Here is a 23,428-nt window from a genome sequence, read left to right as displayed (position 1 = left end):
GTCTGCGTGTATCTGTGTGTGTGTGTATCTTTGTCTGTGTGTGTGTGTGTGTGTGTATCTGTGTCTGCGTGTATCTGTGTCTGTGTGCATCTGTGTATCTGTATCTGTGTGTGTATCTGTCTGTCTGTGTGTGTATGTGTGTGTGTGTGTATCTGCGTCTGTGCATCTGTCCGTCTATCTGTCTGTCTGTGCTCCTACATAGTGGGGTCTGTGTGTGTGTGTATGTGTGTGTCTGTGTCTGTGTCTGTGTGTGTGTGTGTGTGTGTGTGTCTGTGTGTCTGTGTGTCCCTACGTAGTGGGGTCTGTGTGTGTGTGTGTGTGTGTGTCCCTACGTAGTGGGGTGTGTGTGTGTGTGTGTGTGTGTCCCTACGTAGTGGGGTGTGTGTGTGTGTGTGTGTGTGTGTCCCTACGTAGTGGGGTCTGGTGTCCAGCAGTCCTAGTTTCTGAGGGTCGGTGCTCCTGATGCTGTTGATGTTCATCTCCAGGATCAACTCGAAGCGCGGCCACAGCAGCTCCAGCACCGCCTCCCAGTACCTAGAGACACGCCCCCACCGTTACCAGCACCGCCTCCCAGTACCTAGAGACACGCCCCCACCGTTACCAGCACCGCCTCCCAGTACCTAGAGACACGCCCCCACCGTTACCAGCACCGCCTCCCAATACCTAGAGACACGCCCCCACCGTTACCAGCACCGCCTCCCAGTACCTAGAGACACGCCCCCACCGTTACCAGCACCGCCTCCCAGTACCTAGAGACACGCCCCCACCGTTACCAGCACCGCCTCCCAGTACCTAGAGACACGCCCCCACCGTTACCAGCACCGCCTCCCAGTACCTAGAGACACGCCCCCACCGTTACCAGCACCGCCTCCCAGTACCTAGAGACACGCCCCCACCGTTACCAGCACCGCCTCCCAGTACCTAGAGACACGCCCCCACCGTTACCAGCACCGCCTCCCAGTACCTAGAGACACGCCCCCACCGTTACCAGCACCGCCTCCCAGTACCTAGAGACACGCCCCCACTGTTACCAGCACCGCCTCCCAGTAACAGAGCCCCCTCTTGGTGGTGATGTTGTACTGGGTGTACTGGTTGTACTGGTTGTACTGGGGTACTGACCTGTCCAGCGCGGGGAGCCCCCTCTTGGTGGTGATGTTGTACTGGTTGTACTGGTTGTACTGGTTGTACTGGGTGTACTGTTGTACTGGTTGTACTGGTTGTACTGGTTGTACTGGGGGTACTGGGGTACTGACCTGTCCAGCGCGGGGAGCCCCCTCTTGGTGGTGATGTTGTACTGGTTGTACTGGTTGTACTGGTTGTACTGGGTGTACTGTTGTACTGGTTGTACTGGGTGTACTGGTTGTACTGGTTGTACTGGGGGTACTGGGGTACTGACCTGTCCAGCGCGGGGAGCCCCCTCTTGGTGGTGATGGCTCGGTAGCGGAGGAGGATGTGGATGCAGAGGAACACGGCGATGCTGTCGAAGCAGTCCGCCACGTAGCTGCTCATGCTCTTCTGCAGGAGGAGACAAGGTGAGGAGACAAGGTGAGGAGACAAGGTGAGGAGACAAGCTGAGGAGAAACGGGGAGGAGACAAGGTGAGGAGACAAGGTGAGGAGACAAGCTGAGGAGAAACGGGGAGGAGGCAAGGTGAGGAGACAAGGTGAGGAGACAAGCTGAGGAGACAAGCTGAGGAGACAAGGGGAGGAGACAAGGTGAGGAGACAAGCTGAGGAGACAAGCTGAGGAGACAAGGGGAGGAGAAACGGGGAGGAGACAAGGTGAGGAGACAAGGTGAGGAGACAAGGTGAGGAGACAAGCTGAGGAGACAAGCTGAGGTGACAAGGTGAGGAGACAAGGGGAGGAGACAAGGTGAGGAGAAACGGGGAGGAGACATGGTGAGGAGACATGGTGAGGAGACATGGTGAGGAGACAAGGTGAGGAGACAAGGTGAGGAGAAACGGGGAGGGGACAAGGTGAGGAGAAAAGGTGAGGAGAAACGGGAAGGAGACAAGGTGAGGAGACAAGGTGAGGAGAAACAGGGAGGAGACAAGGTGAGGAGACAAGGTGAGGAGAAACAGGGAGGAGACAAGGTGAGGAGAAAAGGTGAGGAGACAAGGTGAGGAGACAAGGTGAGGAGAAACGGGGAGGAGACAAGGTGAGGAGACAAGGTGAGGAGAAACAGGGAGGAGACAAGGTGAGGAGACAAGGTGAGGAGACAAGGTGAGGAGACAAGGTGAGGAGAAACGGGGAGGAGACAAGGTGAGTAGACAAGGTGAGGCCAGGAGAGAGACCAGAGACCAGGAGAGACCAGGAGAGAGACCAGGAGAGACCAGGAGAGAGACCAGGGGAGAGACCAGGAGAGAGACCAGGAGAGACCCGGAGAGAGACCAGGAGAGAGGGGAGAGACCAGGAGAGAGGAGAGAGACCAGGAGAGACCAAGAGAGAGACCAGGAGAGAGACCAGGAGAGAGACCAGGAGAGAGGAGAGACCAGGAGAGAGACAGAAGAGAGGCAGGAGAGAGGAGAGAGGCCAGGAGAGAGACCAGGAGAGAGGCAGGAGAGAGACAGGAGAGAGGCCAGGAGAAAGGAGAGAGACCAGGAGAGAGACCAGGAGAGAGGCAGGAGAGAGACAGGAGAGAGACCAGGAGAGAGAGAGAGAGAGAGAGACCAGGAGAGAGAGAGAGAGACCAGGAGAGAGGAGAGAGACCAGGAGAGAGACCAGGAGAGAGGCCAGGAGAGAGACCAGGAGAGAGGCAGGTCGTGGGACCCACCAGCAGCATGCTGAGGGTCTTCCCCATGATGCTGTTGAAGAGGTCCAGGCCTGAGTTCCCCGTGACCATGAAGAAGTCTGAGATGAAGAGGAACTCGCGGCAGCCGTTGTCCAGCAGGGCGTAGTGCTGGCTCCGGAACAGGGACTCATAGGGGTACTGGGAACAGAGAGCCATAAGGTACTGGGACCAGTTAGGTACTGGGACCAGAGAGCCATAAGGTACTGGGACCAGTAAGGTACTGGGACCAGAGAGCCATAAGGTACTGGGACCAGAGAGCCATAAGGTACTGGGACCAGTAAGGTACTGCGACCAGAGAGCCATAAGGTACTGGGACCAGAGAGCCATAAGGTACTGGGACCAGAGCAGAGAGCCATAAGGTACTGGGACCAGTAAGGTACTGGGACCAGAGAGCCATAAGGTACTGGGACCAGAGAGCCATAAGGTACTGGGACCAGTAAGGTACTGGGACCAGAGAGCCATAAGGTACTGGGACCAGAGAGCCATAAGGTACTGGGACCAGAGCAGAGAGCCATAAGGTACTGGGACCAGTAAGGTACTGGGACCAGAGAGCCATAAGGTACTGGGACCAGAGAGCCATAAGGTACTGGGACCAGAGAGCCATAAGGTACTGGGACCAGTAAGGTACTGGGACCAGAGAGCCATAAGGTACTGGGACCAGTAAGGTACTGGGACCAGAGAGCCATAAGGTACTGGGACCAGAGAGCCATAAGGTACTGGGACCAGAGAGCCATAAGGTACTGGGAACAGAGAGCCATAAGGTACTGGGACCAGAGAGCCATAAGGTACTGGGACCAGAGAGCCATAAGGTACTGGGACCAGAGAGCCATAAGGTACTGGGACCAGAGAGCCATAAGGTACTGGGACCAGAGAGCCATAAGGTACTGGGACCAGAGAGCCATAAGGTACTGGGACCAGAGAGCCATAAGGTACTGGGACCAGTAAGGTACTGGGACCAGAGAGCCATAAGGTACTGGGACCAGAGAGCCATAAGGTACTGGGACCAGAGCAGAGAGCCATAAGGTACTGGGACCAGTAAGGTACTGGGACCAGAGAGCCATAAGGTACTGGGACCAGAGAGCCATAAGGTACTGGGAGGGGAACAGACCACCTCTACATCCTCTGTGTGTTGCCCTCCTGTGTCGATGTGCGTCCTCTGCACTGGTTCTATATCCATGTTGTCATTGTTATCTGATCCTGTGTGTGACTGCAATTGACTATGTATGCGTGTGTGTGTGTGTGTGTGTGTGTGTGTGTGTGTGTGTGTGTGTGTGTGTGTGTGTGTGTGTGTGTGTGTGTGTGTGTGTGTGTGTGTGTGTGTGTGTGTGTGTGTGTGTGTGTGTGTGTGTGTGTGTGTGTGTGTACGGCGTTTGGCCTGCAGGTGGGGCTGGAGAGTCATGTTTGGATCACCGGAGCAGCCAGACCTGCCAGGGCGTGTGTATCTATGTGTCTGCTTTGTCTGGCAGTAGGAGGCGGGGCAGCGCGAGCGAGAGCTGGGGCAAGATCGCCAGCAGCAAACGATTTTGATCACGTTGATTGAGCGTTTGTATGCGTGTGTGTGTCTGTGCGTCAGTGTGTGTTTGTGTGTGTGAGATTGAGTGTCTATACGTGTGAGTGAGTGAGTGAGTGAGTGAGTGAGTGAGTGAGTGAGACAGTGTGTGTGTGTGTGTCTATGCGTCTGTGTGTGAGTGAGTGAGACAGTGTGTGTGTGTGTGTCTATGCGTGTGTGTGTGTCTGAGTGAGTGAGTGAGTGAGTGAGTGAGTGAGTGAGTGAGTGAGTGAGTGAGTGAGTGAGTGAGTGAGTGAGTGAGTGAGTGGGTGAGTGAGTGTCTGTGTGAGTGGTTGAGTGGGTGAGTGTGTGAGTGAGTGGGTGAGTGTGTGTCTGTGTGAGTGAGTGTGTGAGTGGGTGAGTGTGTGTCTGTGTGTGTGAGTGTGTGAGTGGGTGAGTGTGTGTCTGTGTGTGTGAGTGCGTGCGTGCGTACCCGGCTGTCCCCCCTCTGGGCGGTGTGGGGGATGAGGATGGGCCCCTCGAGCTCAGCGGGGCTCAGCAGCGCCCCCCGCTGGCCCAGCGTGAAGATGGTGTTCCTGCTCTTCAGAGACGGCTTGGAGAAGAAACTTAGAGAGGCCGTCAAGGAAACCCACCAGTGTAGCCTTAAACCAGAGTCACACCACAGTGTAGCCTTAAACCAGAGTCACACCACAGTGTCGCCTTAAACCAGAGTCACACCACAGTGTAGCCTTAAACCAGAGTCACACCACAGTGTAGCCTTAAACCAGAGTCACACCACAGTGTAGCCTTAAACCAGAGTCACACCACAGTGTCGCCTTAAACCAGAGTCACACCACAGTGTAGCCTTAAACCAGAGTCACACTTAGTCACAGTGTAGACTTAAACCAGAGTCACACCACAGTGTAGCCTTAAACCCGTCACACCACAGTGTAGCCTTAAACCAGAGTCACACTTAGTCACAGTATAGCCTTAAACCAGAGTCACACCACAGTGTAGCCTTAAACCAGAGTCACACCACAGTGTAGCCTTAAACCACACCACAGTGTAGCCCTAAACCAGAGTCACACCACAGTGTAGCCTTAAACCAGAGTCACACCACAGTGTAGCCTTAAACCAGAGTCACACCACAGTGTAGTCTTAAACCAGAGTCACACCACAGTGTAGCCTTAAACCAGAGTCACACCACAGTGTAGCCTTAAACCAGAGTCACACCACAGTGTAGTCTTAAACCAGAGTCACACCACAGTGTAGCCTTAAACCAGAGTCACACCACAGTGTAGCCTTAAACCAGAGTCACACCACAGTGTAGTCTTAAACCAGAGTCACACCACAGTGTAGCCTTAAACCAGAGTCACACCACAGTGTAGTCTTAAACCAGAGTCACACCACAGTGTAGTCTTAAACCAGAGTCACACCACAGTGTAGCCTTAAACCAGAGTCACACTTGTCACAGTGTAGCCTTAAACCAGAGTCACACCACAGTGTAGCCTTAAACCAGAGTCACACTTGTCACAGTGTAGCCTTAAACCAGAGTCACACCACAGTGTAGCCTTAAACCAGAGACACACCACAGTATAGCCTTAAACCAGAGTCACACTTAGTCACAGTATAGCCTTAAACCAGAGTCACACTTAGTCACAGTATAGCCTTAAACCAGAGTCACACCACAGTATAGCCTTAAACCAGAGTCACACTTAGTCACAGTGTAGCCTTAAACCAGAGTCACACCACAGTGTAGCCTTAAACCAGAGACACACCACAGTATAGCCTTAAACCAGTCACACCACAGTGTAGCCTTAAACCAGAGTCACACCACAGTGTAGCCTTAAACCAGAGTCACACCACACCACAGAATAGCCTTAAACCAGAGTCACACCACAGTGTAGCCTTAAACCACAGTCACACCACAGTGTAGCCTTAAACCACAGTCACACCACAGTATAGCCTTAAACCAGAGTCACACCACACCACAGAATAGCCTTAAGCCAGAGTCACACCATCTCACACACAGACACTAATTCAGGATATCTTTCTTGGCGGTGTCCTCCACACCCATCAGGTCGTCTTTGTCTGCTACTTCCTCATACTGTAAGAACACAGACAGACGGACAGGTTCAATGCCAGGTCTAATGCCAGGTCTAATGCCAGGTCTAATGCCAGGTCTAATGCCAGGTCTAATGCCAGGTCTAATGCCTCGCTGGAGGGCCCGTCCGGGGGTGGAGTGACATGAGGGGGGTGCTCTGACCTGCACTTTGAGCAGCCTTCCGCTGTAGGACTTGAAGTAGCTGTAGTAGATCTTGCTCATGGTGTCCACATACTCGTCTCTGATCTCCTTGGCAACCGTCCTCTCATTGGCCAGCAGGAACTGGTAGAAGAACCTGCAGCAGAAGGGGGGGGGGGGGGGGGGGGGGGGGGGTTATGGGCGTGGCGGTAATAAGGTAAGAACGCCTTCCATCATGGAGTCAAACGCTAATTACTATAATAACAACGACATGAGGACGACAGCGTGTGCGTCAGCAGGGTGTTTGGGCGCCCGGCCCGGCACCAATTAATGTCATGATTACAGAATGGTTTTAATGATAATGATTAGCAGGAGCTCATCATGAACAGGGTGACCTCGTCTGGAATGGATCCACTGTGACGCAAGATTCCTGAACAGAGGAAGACAGGCAGCTCCCCAAAGAGAGACCTGACGCTAGAGAGACAATCACAGCAGACCTCACAAACTTCTAATGATGTATTATTCACCAGGGGTCCTACCTGTGTTTCAGCAGGGGGGGGGGGGGGGGTCCTACCTGTGTTTCAATAGGGGGGGGGTCCTACCTGTGTTTCAATAGGGGGGGGGGGGGTCCTACCTGTGTTTCAATAGGGGGGGGTCCTACCTGTGTTTCAATAGGGGGGGGTCCTACCTGTGTTTCAGTGGTGGGGGGGGGGGGGTCCTACCTGTGTTTCAGCAGGGGGGGGGGTCCTACCTGTGTTTCAAAAGGGGGGGGTCCTACCTGTGTTTCAGCAGGGGGGGGGGGTCCTACCTGTGTTTCAATAGGGGGGGGTCCTACCTGTGTTTCAGCAGGGGGGGGGGTCCTACCTGTGTTTCAGCAGGGGGGGGGGTCCTACCTGTGTTTCAATAGGGGGGGGGGGTCCTACCTGTGTTTCAGTAGGGGGGGGTCCTACCTGTGTTTCAGCAGGGGGGGGGGGTCCTACCTGTGTTTCAGTGGGGGGGGGGGGGTCCTACCTGTGTTTCAATAGGGGGGGGGTCCTACCTGTGTTTCAATAGGGGGGGGTCCTACCTGTGTTTCAGCAGGGGGGGGGGTCCTACCTGTGTTTCAGTAGGGGGGGGGGGTCCTACCTGTGTTTCAATAGGGGGGGGTCCTACCTGTGTTTCAATAGGGGGGGGTCCTACCTGTGTTTCAGCAGGGGGGGGGGTCCTACCTGTGTTTCAGTAGGGGGGGGGGGTCCTACCTGTGTTTCAATAGGGGGGGGTCCTACCTGTGTTTCAGTAGGGGGGGGGGTCCTACCTGTGTTTCAGCAGGGGGGGGGGGTCCTACCTGTGTTTCAATAGGGGGGGGTCCTACCTGTGTTTCAGTAGGGGGGGGGGTCCTACCTGTGTTTCAGTAGGGGGGGGGGGCCTACCTGTGTCTCAATAGGGGGGGGGGGGGGCCTACCTGCGTCTCAATAGGGGGGGGGGTCCTACCTGTGTTTCAGTAGGGGGGGGTCCTACCTGTGTTTCAGTAGGGGGGGGTCCTACCTGTGTTTCAGTAGGGGGGGGTCCTACCTGTGTTTCAGCAGGGGGGGGGGGGGCCTACCTGTGTCTCAATAGGGGGGGGGTCCTACCTGTGTTTCAGTAGGAGGGGGTCCTACCTGTGTTTCAGTGGGGGGGGGGGGGGGGGTCCTACCTGTGTTTCAGCAGGGGGGGGGGGGGGCCTACCTGTGTTTCAGTAGGGGGGGTCCTACCTGTACTTGAGCAGGGTGTTCTGGGGGATCTGGTAGTTGGTCATGGGCTTCCTGAAGGAGTAGATCTTCTGGAGGATGAACTCTCGGATCTTAGACACGGCCTGCAGACAACATAACACAATAAATCACAACACAATCAAAAATATGTGTGTGTGTGTGTGTGTGTGTGTGTGTGTGTGTGTGTGTGTGTGTGTGTGTGTGTACCTTGATCTTCAGCCGGTCCACTATGTCCTGGATGTCGTTGCAGGCCAGCGTCTCTCTGAAGCTCAGCTCCTTGGTGAAGTTGATCTTGTTGTTGAGCTCATGGAGCTGCTCCAGGAACTCCTGGTCTGTGACCGGGCTGTCCAGCACCGTGCTGCACACACACACACACACACACACACACACACACACACACACACACACACACACACACACACACACACACACACACACACACACACACACAGTGAGTGTATCTCAACACACTATAACCTTAGAGCAGTGCAATATATAACCATCACAGTTTTTGTGCACATATTTGGTTCACCTATATTAATAAAACATGTGCACAACACCCATGCAAATATCTGTGCGCGGCTTCCCCCCAAATACCAACCATTTAGGGGTGCTGCTGGGTCTTAACGACCCCCCCAAACAGCAGCCAGGCTGTTGGCAGACCCAGCTCAACAGTAGGTAGAGGCGTGATCAACGGGCCTGGTTCAAATGACGCTGTACACAATTGGCTGGTGATTGGCTCCCGCAAAAACGTATCGGAAGCAGAAAGAGATGCATTGCTCTTCTCCGGACCCTTCTGCAGGGCGGACTCAAACCGCCGGCAGAACGGGCGGGGCTACCCAGGCTACCTAAACCGCAGACCGCACCCCTCCACCCAGAGGCTCCACCCTCCACCCAGAGGCTCCACCCTCCACCCAGAGGCTCCGCCTACGTAATCCGCGTTCGAGTCATAACGTCATCGTTCGACGCGATTGTCCGCTGCCAGGCAGGTTTAAAAAAACATTTGCGCTCATTTTGCCAAAGACGAAATAACAATATACAGATAACACTTGTTTTTACTTTATATTTTTATTGCATTGAATTTAGCTAGTAAACTGAGTGTTTAAAGTGTATCATAGCCTAGCTAGCTTGCGTTAATACAATCAGTTTACTAGCTAATTTGCTAATAAATGTCATTAGTAAAATAAGTGTTATCTGTTGAATGTTATTTCGTCTTGTGACGCTCAATGACGTTCATGAACCTTCCTGCCTCATCGATCGACGCGATCGTCCGTTGCCAGGCAACGTTCGACGTGGTCGTCTGTTGCCAGGCAGGTTTGGATTGGAACGCAGATTACGTAGGCGGTACAATTTTCGCCCCCGGTACAATTTTGGAGTGACAGCTCCACCCAGCGGCTCCACCTACGAGATCATGGCGGCGGGCACCACCAGCTCGTCCACCAGCTGGCTGAGGTGGCTGCGGACCGCCTGCCGGTTCTTCAGACGCACGTTCATGCTGACGGACTGCTGCTGCAGCGTCTGGATCTCACTGCTGATGGACGACAGGTCGCTCTGGAAGCCGCTCAGCATGCCCTCCATCCTCTGGGGGGGGGAGGGAGGGGGGAGGGGGGGGGGGATACAGAGGGAGGGAGGGGATACAGAGGGAGGGAGGGAGGGGATCAGGGGGGGTGAGGGAGGGAGGGAGGGGAACAGGGGGGAGAGAGGGGGGGAGGGGAACAGGGGGGAGAGAGGGAGGGGAACAGGGGGGAGAGAGGGGGGAGACAGGGGAAGGGAAGTGGGAGGGCAGTGGAAGAAGGGAGGGGGTAGAGAGAGGAGCGGCCGCCCAGCAGTTAGAGAGCGTACAGAGGACCCAGCAGGGGGCGGAGCCCTCCCACACTGACACCCAGCAGGGGGCGGAGCCCTCCCACACTGACACCCAGCAGGGGGCGGAGCCCTCCCACACTGACACCCAGCAGGGGGCGGAGCCCTCCCACACTGACACCCAGCAGGGGGCGGAGCCCTCCCACACTGACACCCAGCAGGGGGCGGAGCCCTCCCACACTGACACCCAGCAGGGGGCGGAGCCCTCCCACACTGACACCCAGCAGGGGGCGGAGCCCTCCCACACTGACACCCAGGGTACAGAGGACCCAGCAGGGGGCGGAGCCCTCCCACACTGACACCCAGCAGGGGGCGGAGCCCTCCCACACTGACACCCAGCAGGGGGCGGAGCCCTCCCACACTGACACCCAGCAGGGGGCGGAGCCCTCCCACACTGACACCCAGCAGGGGGCGGAGCCCTCCCACACTGACACCCAGGGTACAGAGGACCCAGCAGGGGGCGGAGCCCTCCCACACTGACACCCAGCAGGGGGCGGAGCCCTCCCACACTGACACCCAGGGTAGTTTGAGGTATTTGGTGGACGTTAAGTAAACACGGGCATGTTGTGACACCTGTCCCTTCATGTGACACCTGGCCCTTCATGTGACACCTGGCCCTTCATGTGACACCTGTCCCTTCATGTGACACCTGTCCCTTCATGTGACACCTGGCCCTTCATGTGACACCTGGCCCTTCATGTGACACCTGGCCCTTCATGTGACACCTGGCCCTTCATGTGACACCTGGCCCTTCATGTGACACCTGGCCCTTCATGTGACACCTGGCCCTTCATGTGACACCTGGCCCTTCATGTGACACCTGGCCCTTCATGTGACACCTGGCCCTTCATGTGACACCTGGCCCTTCATGTGACACCTGTCCCTTCATGTGACACCTGTCCCTTCATGTGACACCTGGCCCTTCATGTGACACCTGGCACATCTAGACACCTGACACAACACGCCCGTGCCAACTTGGCAGCCGGCCAGCTGGCCTGTCAGCCCGTCAGCGAGTCCTGTGGCTGACGGCTGGCGGGGCTTGGGTTCCAGGCTGGGGGGCGGGGCCTAGGGGGCGGGGCTTGGGTTCCAGGCTGGGGGGGCGGGGCCTGGGGGGGGGCAGGCCCTGGGGGGAGAGCACTCACCTCCAGGATGGAGTCGCAGGCGGTGATCTGGTTGTGCAGCAGAGCGATGTTCTGGCTCTCCTTGATGTCTGAGGGCGGCTCAGGGGTCAAACTACCCCCGGTATCAACACGCATCACATACTACTACTAGCCAGGGGGGGGTAGTAATATACAGACATATACTACTACTAGCCAGGGGGAGTATTATACAGACAAACAATACTACTAGCCAGGGAGTGAGAGAGTGAGTCAGTGAGTGGGGGGTTAGTGAGTGGTTAGTGAGGGTGTGGTTAGTGGGGGGGTGGTTAGTGGTTAGTGGGGGGGTGGTTAGTGAGGGTGGGGGGGTAGTGAGGGGGTGAGGAGGGGACCAGCTGACCACTGTGTGAGGATACAGTCTTTGATGGACGCCTGCTCTATCCTCTGCAGCTCCGTCTCCACCTGCTTGGAGTAGTGCCTCAGATCCACCCCCTACACACACACACACACACACACACACACACACACACACACACACACACACACACACACACACACACACACACACACACACACACACACACACACACACACACACACACACACACACACACACACACCTCAGTTTTGCCCGTGTTGGTCTCCCAGGGTTCCAGTATATGGATGGGGGTCCCGGGAGGGGGGGGGTCTCACCGTCCTCAGGGCCTCCTTCACCAGGTCGTCCTCCAGGTTGGCCTGGATGTGAACTGGAAGAGACAAGGAGATGAGACCTGGATACATAGTCCCGCCCCCTCATTAGACCTGGATACATAGTCCCACCCCCTCATAAGACCTAGTCCCACCCCCTCATAAGACCTGGATACATAGTCCCGCCCCCTCATTAGACCTGGATACTTAGTCCCGCCCCCTCATTAGACCTGGATACATAGTCCCACCCCCTCATTAGACCTGGATACTTAGTCCCACCCCCTCATTAGACCTGGATACATAGTCCCACCCCCTCATTAGACCAGGAATTAGTCCCGCCTCCTCATTAGACCTGGATACATAGTCCCACACACTCATTAGACCGACCAGGATACTTAGTCCCGCCCCCTCATTAGACCTGGATACATAGTCCCGCCCCCTCATTAGATCTTGATAGATAGTCCTGCTCTCTCATTAGACCTGGATACATAGTCCCGCACACTCATTAGATCTTGATACATAGTCCCGCCCCCTCATCATTAGATCTTGATACATAGTCCCGCCCCCTCATTAGATCTTGATAGATGGTCCCGCTCCCTCATTAGATATTGATACATAGTCCCGCCCCCTCATTAGATCTTGATAGATAGTCCTGCTCTCTCATTAGATCTTGTTACACGGGATGGGTCAGAATATTAGATTATTCGTTCCCTAGGGTCAAAGTCGATTTTTAGGGTCAAAGTCGATTTTTAACATTTGGACCATTTTTTCCCATTCAAATAAACAAGAATTAACGGACAGAACTAATGTTGGACAGGTGTCCCAAGGGCATTATCCCGCTTATACCGAATCACTTTCCATAGAAAATAAATTAAGACCATTCATTTATAGGGGGATTACTTTTTTATCAACATGGCGGATGCCCGAGCAGAATGACCGCAAAACGAACATTTGTTTGACCGGTTTCCATGGTTATCTCTGTGTGGTTAATTTGCACTTGCGGTGTTAATTAGGATGTCGTCAGCTTACTGTCACATTAAACTGTAATCAGAAAACGCTGTGACATGCTATAGACCCTATAGTATCTGTGGTATAAAGGCTGGGACGAATTTCAAATGATAAATATGTACACATTATGTTGAAAGTATAGACCGTCGCGATCCCATTGAAACGAATGGCGCGTTGATTACTCTTCAAAACGTGCGCTGGTCAATTGTGAAAAATAAATTAAACTGTAATCAGACAACACGGTTATGTGCTATAGACCCTAGAGTATCTGTGATATAAAGGCGTGGACAGATTTCGAATTATAACTAGGTACACTTTATGTTGAAAGCATAGACCGTCGCGATTCCGCCTTTATACCACAGATACTCTAGGTTCTATATATAACTGCGTTTTCGCATTACAGTTTAATGCATTTTTTACAATTTACCAGCTCTCGTTTTGAAAGCTGAACAGACAATTTGACTGGAACTACTTAGCAGGTAGTTGTTTTTATGCGTTAAAGATACTGTCATTTCTTGTCATTTGCCTTTGTGAATGTCGGCACACATCGAATAATCGATTATTCGTTCATACCACCCACCGATTATTCGACCATGAAAAATTGAATTAATTCACATCCCTACTTGATACATAGTCCCGCCCCCTCATTAGACATGGATACATAGTCCCACCCCCTCATTAGATCTTGATACATAGTCCCGCCCTCTCATTGACGCATCATATGACCCAGCATCCGTCCGAAGAATTGAAGGAAGGGTAGTAGCACGGGGAAATTATGAGTCTATTAAAAAATTATCAAGTCTCTATATGTTATCTCAGTGAGGGGGGGGGGGGGGGCAAAGTGAACCCCCTTCAGGACCCCAGACTGGTCGACCCGTCTCTAGACAGGGGGGGGGGGGGGGGGAGTGACTTACTGTCCACCTCGTCCAGGATGAACTCGTCCGTGGTGAGGTCCAGCTCCCCCAGCTGGAGGGGAGCCATGTCTCCGTCCAGCTTCTATACACACACACACACACACACACACACACACGCACACACACGTTAAAACAAAACATCAAACAAGAATGACACAGAAACGCGCTTGCATTGTTTAAATCAAGAGTCCAAGTAACCGATCAAATGTTATATATGATGTATGAATATAATAATATAAAATATATATTATATATTATAACATTTATTAATATAAAATCAGGAAAACACGATAGATATATACATCCTAAACGGCTGGGGAATTAAAAGGGTAGCTAGTTTGGCAGATATCTAGTTAGGTAGGTAGGAAGCTAGGAGCTACGGAAGCCTGTGGTTTTAAGGAGCTAGGGTCTAAATGGGGTCTATACTATTTCAAGAGAGGGTTCCACTTCCAGAAACATCCCGCCATCAAGAGACTACACGTTAATCTAAACCTTTCAGTTGAGCTTCGATCTAAACCATCTGCACTGTCCTGTGTTTGAGTCTGAACTGTGTCTCTGTGGTGGTGGTGTGTCCCGTGGTCCACTGGGTGTTTCCTGTTGTGTCCGTGCTATAAAGACATCCGGTCTGCTGCCTCAGGCTCTCACGTTACAGATCTGGTATGACGACCCGGTCAATCAAACCAGCGTTGACCACTTCGGATAACTCAATACATCGCAGGTGAGACAAACGTATGACTAGTAGACCTGGGAGAGACACAGGTGAAGACAGAGACACCGCGAAGACCTGACAGAGACACCGGTGGCCTGACAGAGACACCGGTTAGACCTGACAGAGACACCGGTTAGACCTGACAGGGACACCGGTTAGACCTGACAGGGACACCGGTTAGACCTGACAGGGACACCGGTCAGACCTGACAGGGACACCAGTTAGACCTGACCGGGACACCGGTGAAGACAGAGACACCGGTCAGACCTGACAGGGACACCGGTGAGACCTGACAGGGACACCGGTCAGACCTGACAGAGACACCGGTCAGACCTGACAGAGACAACGGTAAGACCTGACAGGGACACCGGTCAGACCTGACAGGGACACCGGTCAGACCTGACAGAGACACCGGTGAAGACAGCAGGGCCCTCACTAGACCACAACACTCCAAGGACCCGTTCACATTCACCGTTCAGCCTTCCAACACCAGCCGGTCCCTGAGCTCTTAACTCTTACCTCGTCGGGTAGGTAGGCCAGCGCGTCCTCCGTCATCTTCACGGCTGTGTCTGCGTCGGCCACAACACAGTCCGCCATGACTGCCAGACGACGTAGGGAATAAACAAACTCCAGTGCTTCCTCCTCAGCGCTTCCGTCACCGGTACCTCTGGTTCCGGATGGCATGAGTCTGATCAAGATACACACGGCGCGGGATTAAAATGAATAAAATAATGAGATAATTTTATTTTACACATGCTATAATATACATGCACCACGTTATTGAAGTTAAATAAGGCAAAACACATTTATATGCGTTTATTTTGTTCACACATCGGAATGTTTAGGAAGACGGACTTCCGCTTAGGACTCCCAAATCGCGGGCTAAAGCGTCGCGAGAACGAGCCAGCTTCCTCTTCGCACGGAAACCTTCCAAGATGGTGAGACCGAAATCATTACCCAGAACAATCCGACTAAATCTACGGCCATCCTCCACTAAATACCATTCTTGTAGTGATATTTTGGCCACGGATTGTATCTACATAGTGTGGCCGTGTGTATCGCTGGTTAATTGATTAAAGTCTAGCTGGTAAAATGATATATAACTTGTTAAGCTGCCGATGCCTACATGAGTATAGCCCTCGGTTAGCCGAGCAAGCGTGTGTCTGTTTCTGTGTGTGTGTGGCTATAATGTGGCGCTGATATTAAGTAGTTATTGTAAATGATCAGTGCATGTAAATGTAAGGGAAATGGCGTAATGTAGATATTGTAAAGTGAAGCCAACCCGTCTCCCTGTCTGCCCCGGTCAGCGAGCCGCTCTTTGGCGGTCCACACTGGAGCAGAGCCTCGGCTTTTGAGTAGTCAGTTAATGTAACTCGATGTAATATGGGACAGCCAAGCTATCGTATATCTATATAATGTATTTATCAACTTATTGTGTGGTCGCCGGCCCCCCCTGGGTCGGTCCTCTGAGCCGGGGGTACTGAGCGGCGTGTCGGACTGACCCCGGGTCGGTGCTCCGCGTGTGGTTCATCATAACTTGAGGTTCCTAACCGGTGTTGTGTTGGTTCCTCCTCTCCTCAGTCTCTCGTCATCCCAGAGAAGTTCCAGCACATTCTTCGTGTTCTCAACACGAATATCGATGGCAGGAGGAAGATCGCCTTCGCCATCACGGCCATCAAGGTACGGAGGTCTAGAACCGGTCCCGGGTTCAGCTCTAGTGGGGGGTCTAGTCACACGCTGGTCAGTGTTGGGGTCACCTGCTGCTTTGCACAAATCTGCATTGAATCAGTATTTCGTTGAGATTCTCAGGGCATTACTGGAGTTAAAGTGGGGGTGAGGGTGGCTGGTGGTGTACCTGTTGATATACTGTTCAACGAACCGGAGGCTGGCGTGTTCAACTTGACTCAGAGTTCACCTGGACTCTGCATAGCTCCCCCCCACACCCCTTCACACCCCTCTCATACACTTATTGTATGTCTTTGCACTTAAAGATAGAACCTTGCATTGAACATGCTAAAGGGCTGATTATGGTCCCACGTTACCGCAACGCAATGACCACGCAAACGCTTCGACGCAGTCCTGAACCTTTATGGTTCTGCACCGGGTTCCAGTAAGCGGACCAATCACAGCCCTTGCTGCTGCGTCGCCTCGACGGAAGGTTACGATTTTTGGGAGGCGCGCGTCAGGCCCTTGCAGTGGACGCAAAGAGGGTCAGCGAGGACGTAACGGTGTCCGTAACCCCCTTGAGTTGCATGAACGTGGAACCATAAAGAGTCCTTTACTGTTCCTACAGCCATATATTTCTTCTGACAAATGTAAATCATATTGGATGAAGGCTAAGTGTGTGTGTTTGTGTCCAGGGTGTAGGCCGGCGCTACGCCCACGTGGTCCTGAGGAAGGCTGACATCGACCTCACCAAGAGAGCTGGAGAGCTGACGGAGGAGGAGGTGAGGGTGCTGGCCTGTCGTGCTGGCGTGTATTGTGTGGCTGTTTGCTGAAGGCCTCGTGTGAACATCCGTCACCGCACACCAACAATGGTGGACAGATGAGAGGCCTCTGGAGGAGGTCTGTGTGGCGTCCTAACGTGGGAACGCTGCGTTCTGTGCCCGCAGGTGGAGAGGGTGGTGACCATCATGCAGAATCCTCGCCAGTACAAAATCCCCGACTGGTTCCTCAACAGACAGAAAGACATCAAGGACGGCAAATACAGCCAGGTAGGCACCGCAGACACGCCCGCTAGGGCCGGCCACGCCGCAGCCCTTTGAGGAGCGGCCGAGGCCACCACGGCCTCCCGCTCTTTGTCCCAGAGGCTGACCGCTGGGTGGCTGGGACCCAGCGGTCAGCCTCTGGGACACAGAGCGAGAGGCCGTGGTGGCCTTCGCTCTGTGTCCCAGAGGCTGACCGCTGGGTGGCTGGGACTAGGCCTGAACGATTTATCGTTTTCTGATCGAAATCGCGATTTCAGACAACGCGATCTCGGGATCGCCAAAGACACGGTTTTTTCGGTTTTACTGTGCGTTCACGCGTCAACGTAGAGACGAGAATCGGGCGAATTAATATAATATAATTTTATAGATAATATCATGGCCAAAAGCTGAGTGAGCCTCCGGATGGCCGTAGGGCTGGGAGCTCTCTTCGAGGGGTTTGTTTACCGGCGATGCAATGGTTAACATGCGTTCAACAGCGTGGCCACTGAGTCACATGTGTAACGTAACAGCCAATCAGCGTTCAACCGTCAAACTCCCGGAGCTCGATATAATAGTATCGTAATATAATATTTGTATATATAATATCACAGGCAAAAGCTCTGTGCACCGCCGGACGGCCGTAGCGCGGGGAGCTCTCATAGGGATTGGGCTTCTCGGGGTTTGTTTACCGGAGTTGCTATGTTTCCGGTCTTGTGTGTTCCAACGGTTTATTAGGTAGGCCTATCTAATAAATCTCTGTCTATTCAATACTTCATTCACTGCCTCTTCCGTGGTCATTACAATATTATGAATAGACTGCGTTGGGTTCTCTGACGTCTCTCTCTTTGTTGTTATACTCTAATGCACGAATTAACTAAAAGAGCCATCTTTGACTGTCTTAAAAAGTAGTAGTACTTTTCTAAGTTAAGACAGTCAAAGATGGCTCTTTTTAGTTCATTTGTAACAACTGCAATTGGTCAAGGACTTTAGTTTACATTTATGTTTCTTAATAAATACATTTAAAATAAATTCTTAACTTTAGTTTTCATTCTTACATCAGAATCAGAAAGGATTTAATTGCCAAGAAGGGTTTTACACCAACCAGGAATTTGGCTTGGTGATCAAGGTGCATACATTAAGACAATAACAATGAACAATGAAGAAGATATATAAATATATATATATATAACACCATATAAACAAGCAGGAACATAAGCAATCAATTAAAAAAGGATCAAATAGAATAAATAAATTAAAATATACACTAGAGTAATGGCATGTAATGTTTTAATGGTATGATGTCATGTTTGTAAATATTACTGTACATAATGAATATTGCACTGAAGCTTGATTTGAAGAAAATCGTGAAGAAAATCGAAATCGCAATATCTGCCAGAAAAATCGCAATGCAATCTTTTCCTGAAATCGTTCAGCCCTAGCTGGGACCCAGCGGTCAGAATCTGGGACAAAGAGCGGGAGGCCGTGGAGGCCTTCGCTCTTTGTCCCAGAGGCTGAAATGCGCAAGGTACCTCACAATTTGATTATTTAGGTCTTCATTCGATTCGATATTGATCCAATTGCTGATTCAATAATACGTGCAGATAACAAATACCTAAATATTATTTAGAATTAACCATTTCAAAATGAATTAACCATTTCATTGTGCTTTAACTAGCGAAAAGGGAATGCACCATTGTATAGTATTGTTCCTGAGCTAAAACTTCCAGCATAAAAGTAATAATCATAACATGGACCAATGTAAAAGGGCATGTACATCTAGGCCTACTCGCTTCTAGATCACAATGACTGAGTAGGTTTCTTTTTTCTTTTTTTTTAATGGAAATAATCCATTTAAAAAAGTTCTGAATCTAGGACTAATAAATTGCAGTGCATTGATGAACCTATGTTTTTACGGAGCCCTACTATAAAGACATCATATTGGTTCCTTCGTCCCTGAAATATGAATAATGCTAAATGGTAGTGGAATGAGGTTACTAGGCCGCTCAATATTAATGATGGTGTGACGTTGGTTCAGAATGTGTGTAGCTTGGGTGCTGGAGGAGCTGGACTGGGGGGAGGAGGTAGAGGGTGGGGGGGGTCTGATGGTTGGTTCTGGAGGAGCTGGACTGGGGGGTGGAGGTAGAGGGTGGGGGGGGTCTGATGGTTGGTGCTGGAGGAGCTGGACTGGGGGGAGGAGGTAGAGGGTGGGGGGGGGTCTGATGGTTGGTTCTGGAGGAGCTGGACTGGGGGGAGGAGGTAGAGGGTGGGGGGGGTCTGATGGTTGGTTCTGGAGGAGCTGGACTGGGGGGTGGAGGTAGAGGGTGGGGGGGGGTCTGATGGTTGGTTCTGGAGGAGCTGGACTGGGGGGTGGAGGTAGAGGGTGGGGGGGGTCTGGTTCTCTGGTTGATGGGAGCGGGGGTCTGATGGTTGGTTCTGTGTCTGCAGGTTCTTGCCAACGGTCTGGACAACAAGCTGAGAGAGGACCTTGAGAGGCTGAAGAAGATCAGGGCTCACCGCGGGCTCCGACACTTCTGGGGGTACGTCTTGCCCCCCCCCCATACCCTATCCCCCCCTATGTTTACACGAGCAGCGCTTGAGCGCCGGGGACGGTCCAGCCAACTGGAGGAAAGCATGTTAATTATATGCATGTTGGTATGCAGCCGTGGTGGTGGCATTTAATTAGCGGGCGGCCTTATTAAAGCGCCAGCCTAACGATGTCCTCAATGCCTGAGAGGAAGTGTCCTGAGTGCCTTGGGACGGGTGTGGTCCTGGTCACCTGTGTGTGTGTGTGTGTGTGTGTGTGTGTGTGTGTGCGTGTGTGCGTGTGTGGTCACGCGGTATTGCGTGGTCACATGTTCCAATGCCATTCATTTTCTGAGTATCGGGCGATACTGAATGTTTATACCGATGCAGCGTCAAGCATTGTAACCACTAGCAGACCTTGTTCTTATTGAAGGGTTCTCTTATGATGACCACAAAGTCACTTGACTTACCGTCGACAAAAGTCTTTTCAGAACTAGATAGTTTACATCTGTAATTTATAATAATACATTCCTAGTCTTGTAGCGTGAGCATTAGGGCTTTAACGATACGCGTATCGAAACCGAAATCGCAACACTCAAAGCTACGAACCTGTCTCGCGGTGTGAGAAGGCAGAAGCCTGATACGCCATTCCAACTCTGGTTAAAATATCCGATTGAAATGTGCTAATAATTTGTCTAAATAATAGTCTGCTGACAGCGCTCCTCTTATCGACGCCGTAAGTCTGCGACGAGATGCCCTCTCTGTGATCACAGCTCTCCGTGGCTACGGAGGATCGCATTTCTCCACCGCCGTCAAAGTCCTCATATGCGATATGAACGACATTTATCCAGAGTGGCTCAAGCGCGAAAAAATAGCCTCTGTGATCCTGTCTCTATTGTCTTGTGCTTTGAACGGCAGTTTGTCTGCTTACAGGTCAGAATGAAGCGGCCACCGATTATTGACAGGATGGGTACTTTATTCTACCGGACTCGTTCGCTTCTTCACTAGACACACGCGCTACCGCTCGCTCTCTTGCTCGTCCACTCACTCGCTGACGTCACTCACACACGCATACGCACACTGCCATTCTCGCGCACACACATATGCTACTCGTAACACTATGCCTCGTTATTGCGACGTTCATGTCTTTTCCCATCTATTTGAATGTTAGGCTATTAAACATTTTAGGCTATTAAACATGTTGCATTCTATACGGCCTGATTGTGTCATTATTTAAGCTACATTGCCTAATAAGAAGCGCTAATAGGATATTTGACTAAACTAGTTGAGGGTTTTTGCCTACCTGCAAGCATCCTCCAACTGCAATCTTTGATTATTTATTTAATTTAGCTATACTTTAGTAGTATTCTTTCTGTTCAAATCAGTTCAGTGTTCTAAATTATTTATTAAATGTTACATTGAGTTAATTGTTATATAAGTGTTAAATAAAAAGCTTTTTAAATTTAGAAAAAATCGTGGGATGTATCGAACCGTGGGTCAAAAATCGTGATGCAAACCGAATCGTGAGTTGGTGTATCGTTGCAGCCCTAGTGAGCATCCATGTTTTTCCTACATGGCAGCTCAAACACGCGTAGGTCGGAGTTTATGTGTTTCCCGTTGGACCATTAACGAGCAGCCCAACACCATAGTGTTTGATGTTAACGAGCAGCCCAACACCATAGTGTTTGACGTTAACGAGCAGCCCAACACCATAGTGTTTGACGTTAACGAGCAGCCCAACACCATAGTGTTTGACGTTAACGAGCAGCCCAACACCATAGTGTTTGACGTTAACGAGCAGCCCAACACCATAGTGTTTGACGTTAACGAGCAGCCCAACACCATAGTGTTTGACGTTAACGAGCAGCCCAACACCATAGTGTTTGACGTTAACGAGCAGCCCAACACCATAGTGTTTGACGTTAACGAGCAGCCTAACACCATAGTGTTTGACGTTAACGAGCAGCCCAACACCATAGTGTTTGACGTTAACGAGCAGCCCAACACCATAGTGTTTGACGTTAACGAGCAGCCCAACACCATAGTGTTTGACGTTAACGAGCAGCCCAACACCATAGTGTTTGACGTTAACGAGCAGCCCAACACCATAGTGTTTGACGTTAACGAGCAGCCTAACACCATAGTGTTTGACGTTAACGAGCAGCCTAACACCATAGTGTTTGACGTTAACGAGCAGCCTAACACCATAGTGTTTGACGTTAACGAGCAGCCTAACACCATAGTGTTTGACGTTAACGAGCAGCCTAACACCATAGTGTTTGACGTTAACGAGCAGCCTAACACCATAGTGTTTGACGTTAACGAGCAGCCTAACACCATAGTGTTTGACGTTAACGAGCAGCCTAACACCATAGTGTTTGATGTTAACGAGCAGCCCAACACCATAGTGTTTGACGTTAACGAGCAGCCCAACACCATAGTGTTTGACGTTAACGAGCAGCCCACCACCATAGTGTTTGACGTTAACGAGCAGCCTAACACCATAGTGTTTGACGTTAACGAGCAGCCTAACACCATAGTGTTTGACGTTCTCTGTAGTTAATGAGCTGGTATCGGACCGGCGCATAGACCTGCACATGCTGATGCCCGACTGCCTTAAACGTAGTATAACTGGTACCAGAGCAACTCTAGATGCGTACGCTTGGGATGTGTGTGGTGGTCTCGTTGGGAGGGTGCAGTGGTCCACACTGTGTTCTGACTGGTCTCCCCCTGTGTTCTGACTGGTCTCCCCCTGTGTTCTGACTGGTCTCCCCCTGTGTTCTGACTGGTCTCCCCCTGTGTTCTGACTGGTCTCCCCCTGTGTTCTGACTGGTCTCCCCCTGTGTTCTGACTGGTCTCCCCCTGTGTTCTGACTGGTCTCCCCCTGTGTTCTGACTGGTCTCCCCCTGTGTTCTGACTGGTCTCCCCCTGTGTTCTGACTGGTCTCCCCTGTGTTCTGACTGGTCTCCCTCTTGTCCCCCAGGCTCCGTGTGCGTGGCCAGCACACCAAGACCACGGGGCGCCGTGGACGTACCGTGGGTGTGTCCAAGAAGAAGTAACACGCCTGCCTCCCTGTTTTGTGTCAATAAAGATGTCACAGTTCAAAAAGAACATGGCTGCCTGCTGTCTTCATTTCGATTGGTTTTTAAGGCCACAAAATAAAAGTGATTGTGTATTAAAGGGACGCTCAACTGAAGGCCAGTCGCTCTGCATAGATAATAGAACTCCTATTGTGGGATCAGAATTGCATTCTGGGACTCGACAGCGGGCGTTTTCCAACCTCATTGAGGCTGATGCTTAATCTGAGCTCCAGAACCTCAACCTGTCCTCCTGTAGCATACGATCTCAGAACTAAGTCTGCAGCTATGAACCAGGTCTCGTTCCTCGGCTATATAAATATCACCCCATTGTCAGTTTGTGCAACAGCTTTCAAAAACCAGGCTGCCGATCGGCCTCTACAGCACGTCAAACAGGCGAGGAGGTCCTCTTCCCAGGTGATCAAAGGGTCTGTGCTTCAGGAAACTACAGGTAGCCGGGGTACGATTTAACAATTATTCGCTGGCTGCTGAGTAAATGGTGAGGAATAGCCTCCAAAAATAAAGAATTTTTATTAGCGGTTTGCTTTTATAAGCTAAACGAGGTGACCGTTGGGCAATATCCCGACATGGTGAACCAATCAAATTGCGCTGTCAAAGG

At 51.7% G+C, this 23,428-nt stretch overlaps 2 protein-coding genes and 1 long non-coding RNA gene across 3 annotated transcripts in view; 1 reads left to right on the top strand and 2 right to left on the bottom strand.

The window, feature by feature from the left end:
- Positions 1 to 15,200, bottom strand: part of vps52 (VPS52 subunit of GARP complex) — a 19,636-nt gene extending 4,436 nt beyond the window's left edge. The window contains 14 exon segments of the mRNA XM_060043827.1: positions 411 to 534; positions 1,397 to 1,515; positions 2,772 to 2,927; positions 4,772 to 4,905; positions 6,328 to 6,385; positions 6,545 to 6,677; positions 8,251 to 8,351; positions 8,455 to 8,605; positions 9,653 to 9,828; positions 11,250 to 11,317; positions 11,621 to 11,696; positions 11,898 to 11,950; positions 13,814 to 13,895; positions 15,042 to 15,200. Of these exon segments, the coding sequence (XP_059899810.1) occupies positions 411 to 534; positions 1,397 to 1,515; positions 2,772 to 2,927; positions 4,772 to 4,905; positions 6,328 to 6,385; positions 6,545 to 6,677; positions 8,251 to 8,351; positions 8,455 to 8,605; positions 9,653 to 9,828; positions 11,250 to 11,317; positions 11,621 to 11,696; positions 11,898 to 11,950; positions 13,814 to 13,895; positions 15,042 to 15,119 (1,509 nt within the window). The 5' untranslated portion in view covers positions 15,120 to 15,200.
- Positions 14,458 to 22,843, top strand: rps18 (ribosomal protein S18). Its single transcript, XM_060044032.1, has 7 exons — positions 14,458 to 14,531; positions 15,388 to 15,460; positions 16,104 to 16,202; positions 16,883 to 16,969; positions 17,135 to 17,236; positions 19,655 to 19,746; positions 22,716 to 22,843. The coding sequence occupies exons 1-7, from the start codon at positions 14,473 to 14,475 to the stop codon at positions 22,789 to 22,791; spliced, it is 588 nt and encodes a 195-aa protein (XP_059900015.1). The 5' UTR covers positions 14,458 to 14,472; the 3' UTR covers positions 22,792 to 22,843.
- On the bottom strand, positions 14,506 to 15,034 carry LOC132451512 (uncharacterized). The gene is made up of 3 exons (XR_009524125.1): positions 14,750 to 15,034; positions 14,684 to 14,705; positions 14,506 to 14,639 (listed from the first exon to the last, which is right to left on the bottom strand). It is a non-coding gene; the product is annotated as an uncharacterized LOC132451512 (long non-coding RNA).
- Positions 22,844 to 23,428: the final 585 nt, after the last annotated feature.

Source organism: Gadus macrocephalus, chromosome 22 (assembly GCF_031168955.1).
Source record: "Gadus macrocephalus chromosome 22, ASM3116895v1".
Taxonomy (NCBI): Eukaryota; Metazoa; Chordata; class Actinopteri; order Gadiformes; family Gadidae; genus Gadus; species Gadus macrocephalus.
This window is presented reverse-complemented; position numbering and strand designations above follow the sequence as displayed.

Excerpts from the sequence above, each read along its gene's own strand:
- rps18 (XM_060044032.1), top strand. The coding sequence starts at position 14,473 with ATGACGACCCGGTCAATCAAACCAGCGTTGACCACTTCGGATAACTCA. Across the intron at positions 16,970-17,134 it reads GAGAGCTGACGGAGGAGGAG|GTGGAGAGGGTGGTGACCAT; the intron begins GTGAGGGTGCTG and ends CTGTGCCCGCAG. Across the intron at positions 19,747-22,715 it reads GGGCTCCGACACTTCTGGGG|GCTCCGTGTGCGTGGCCAGC; the intron begins GTACGTCTTGCC and ends CTTGTCCCCCAG.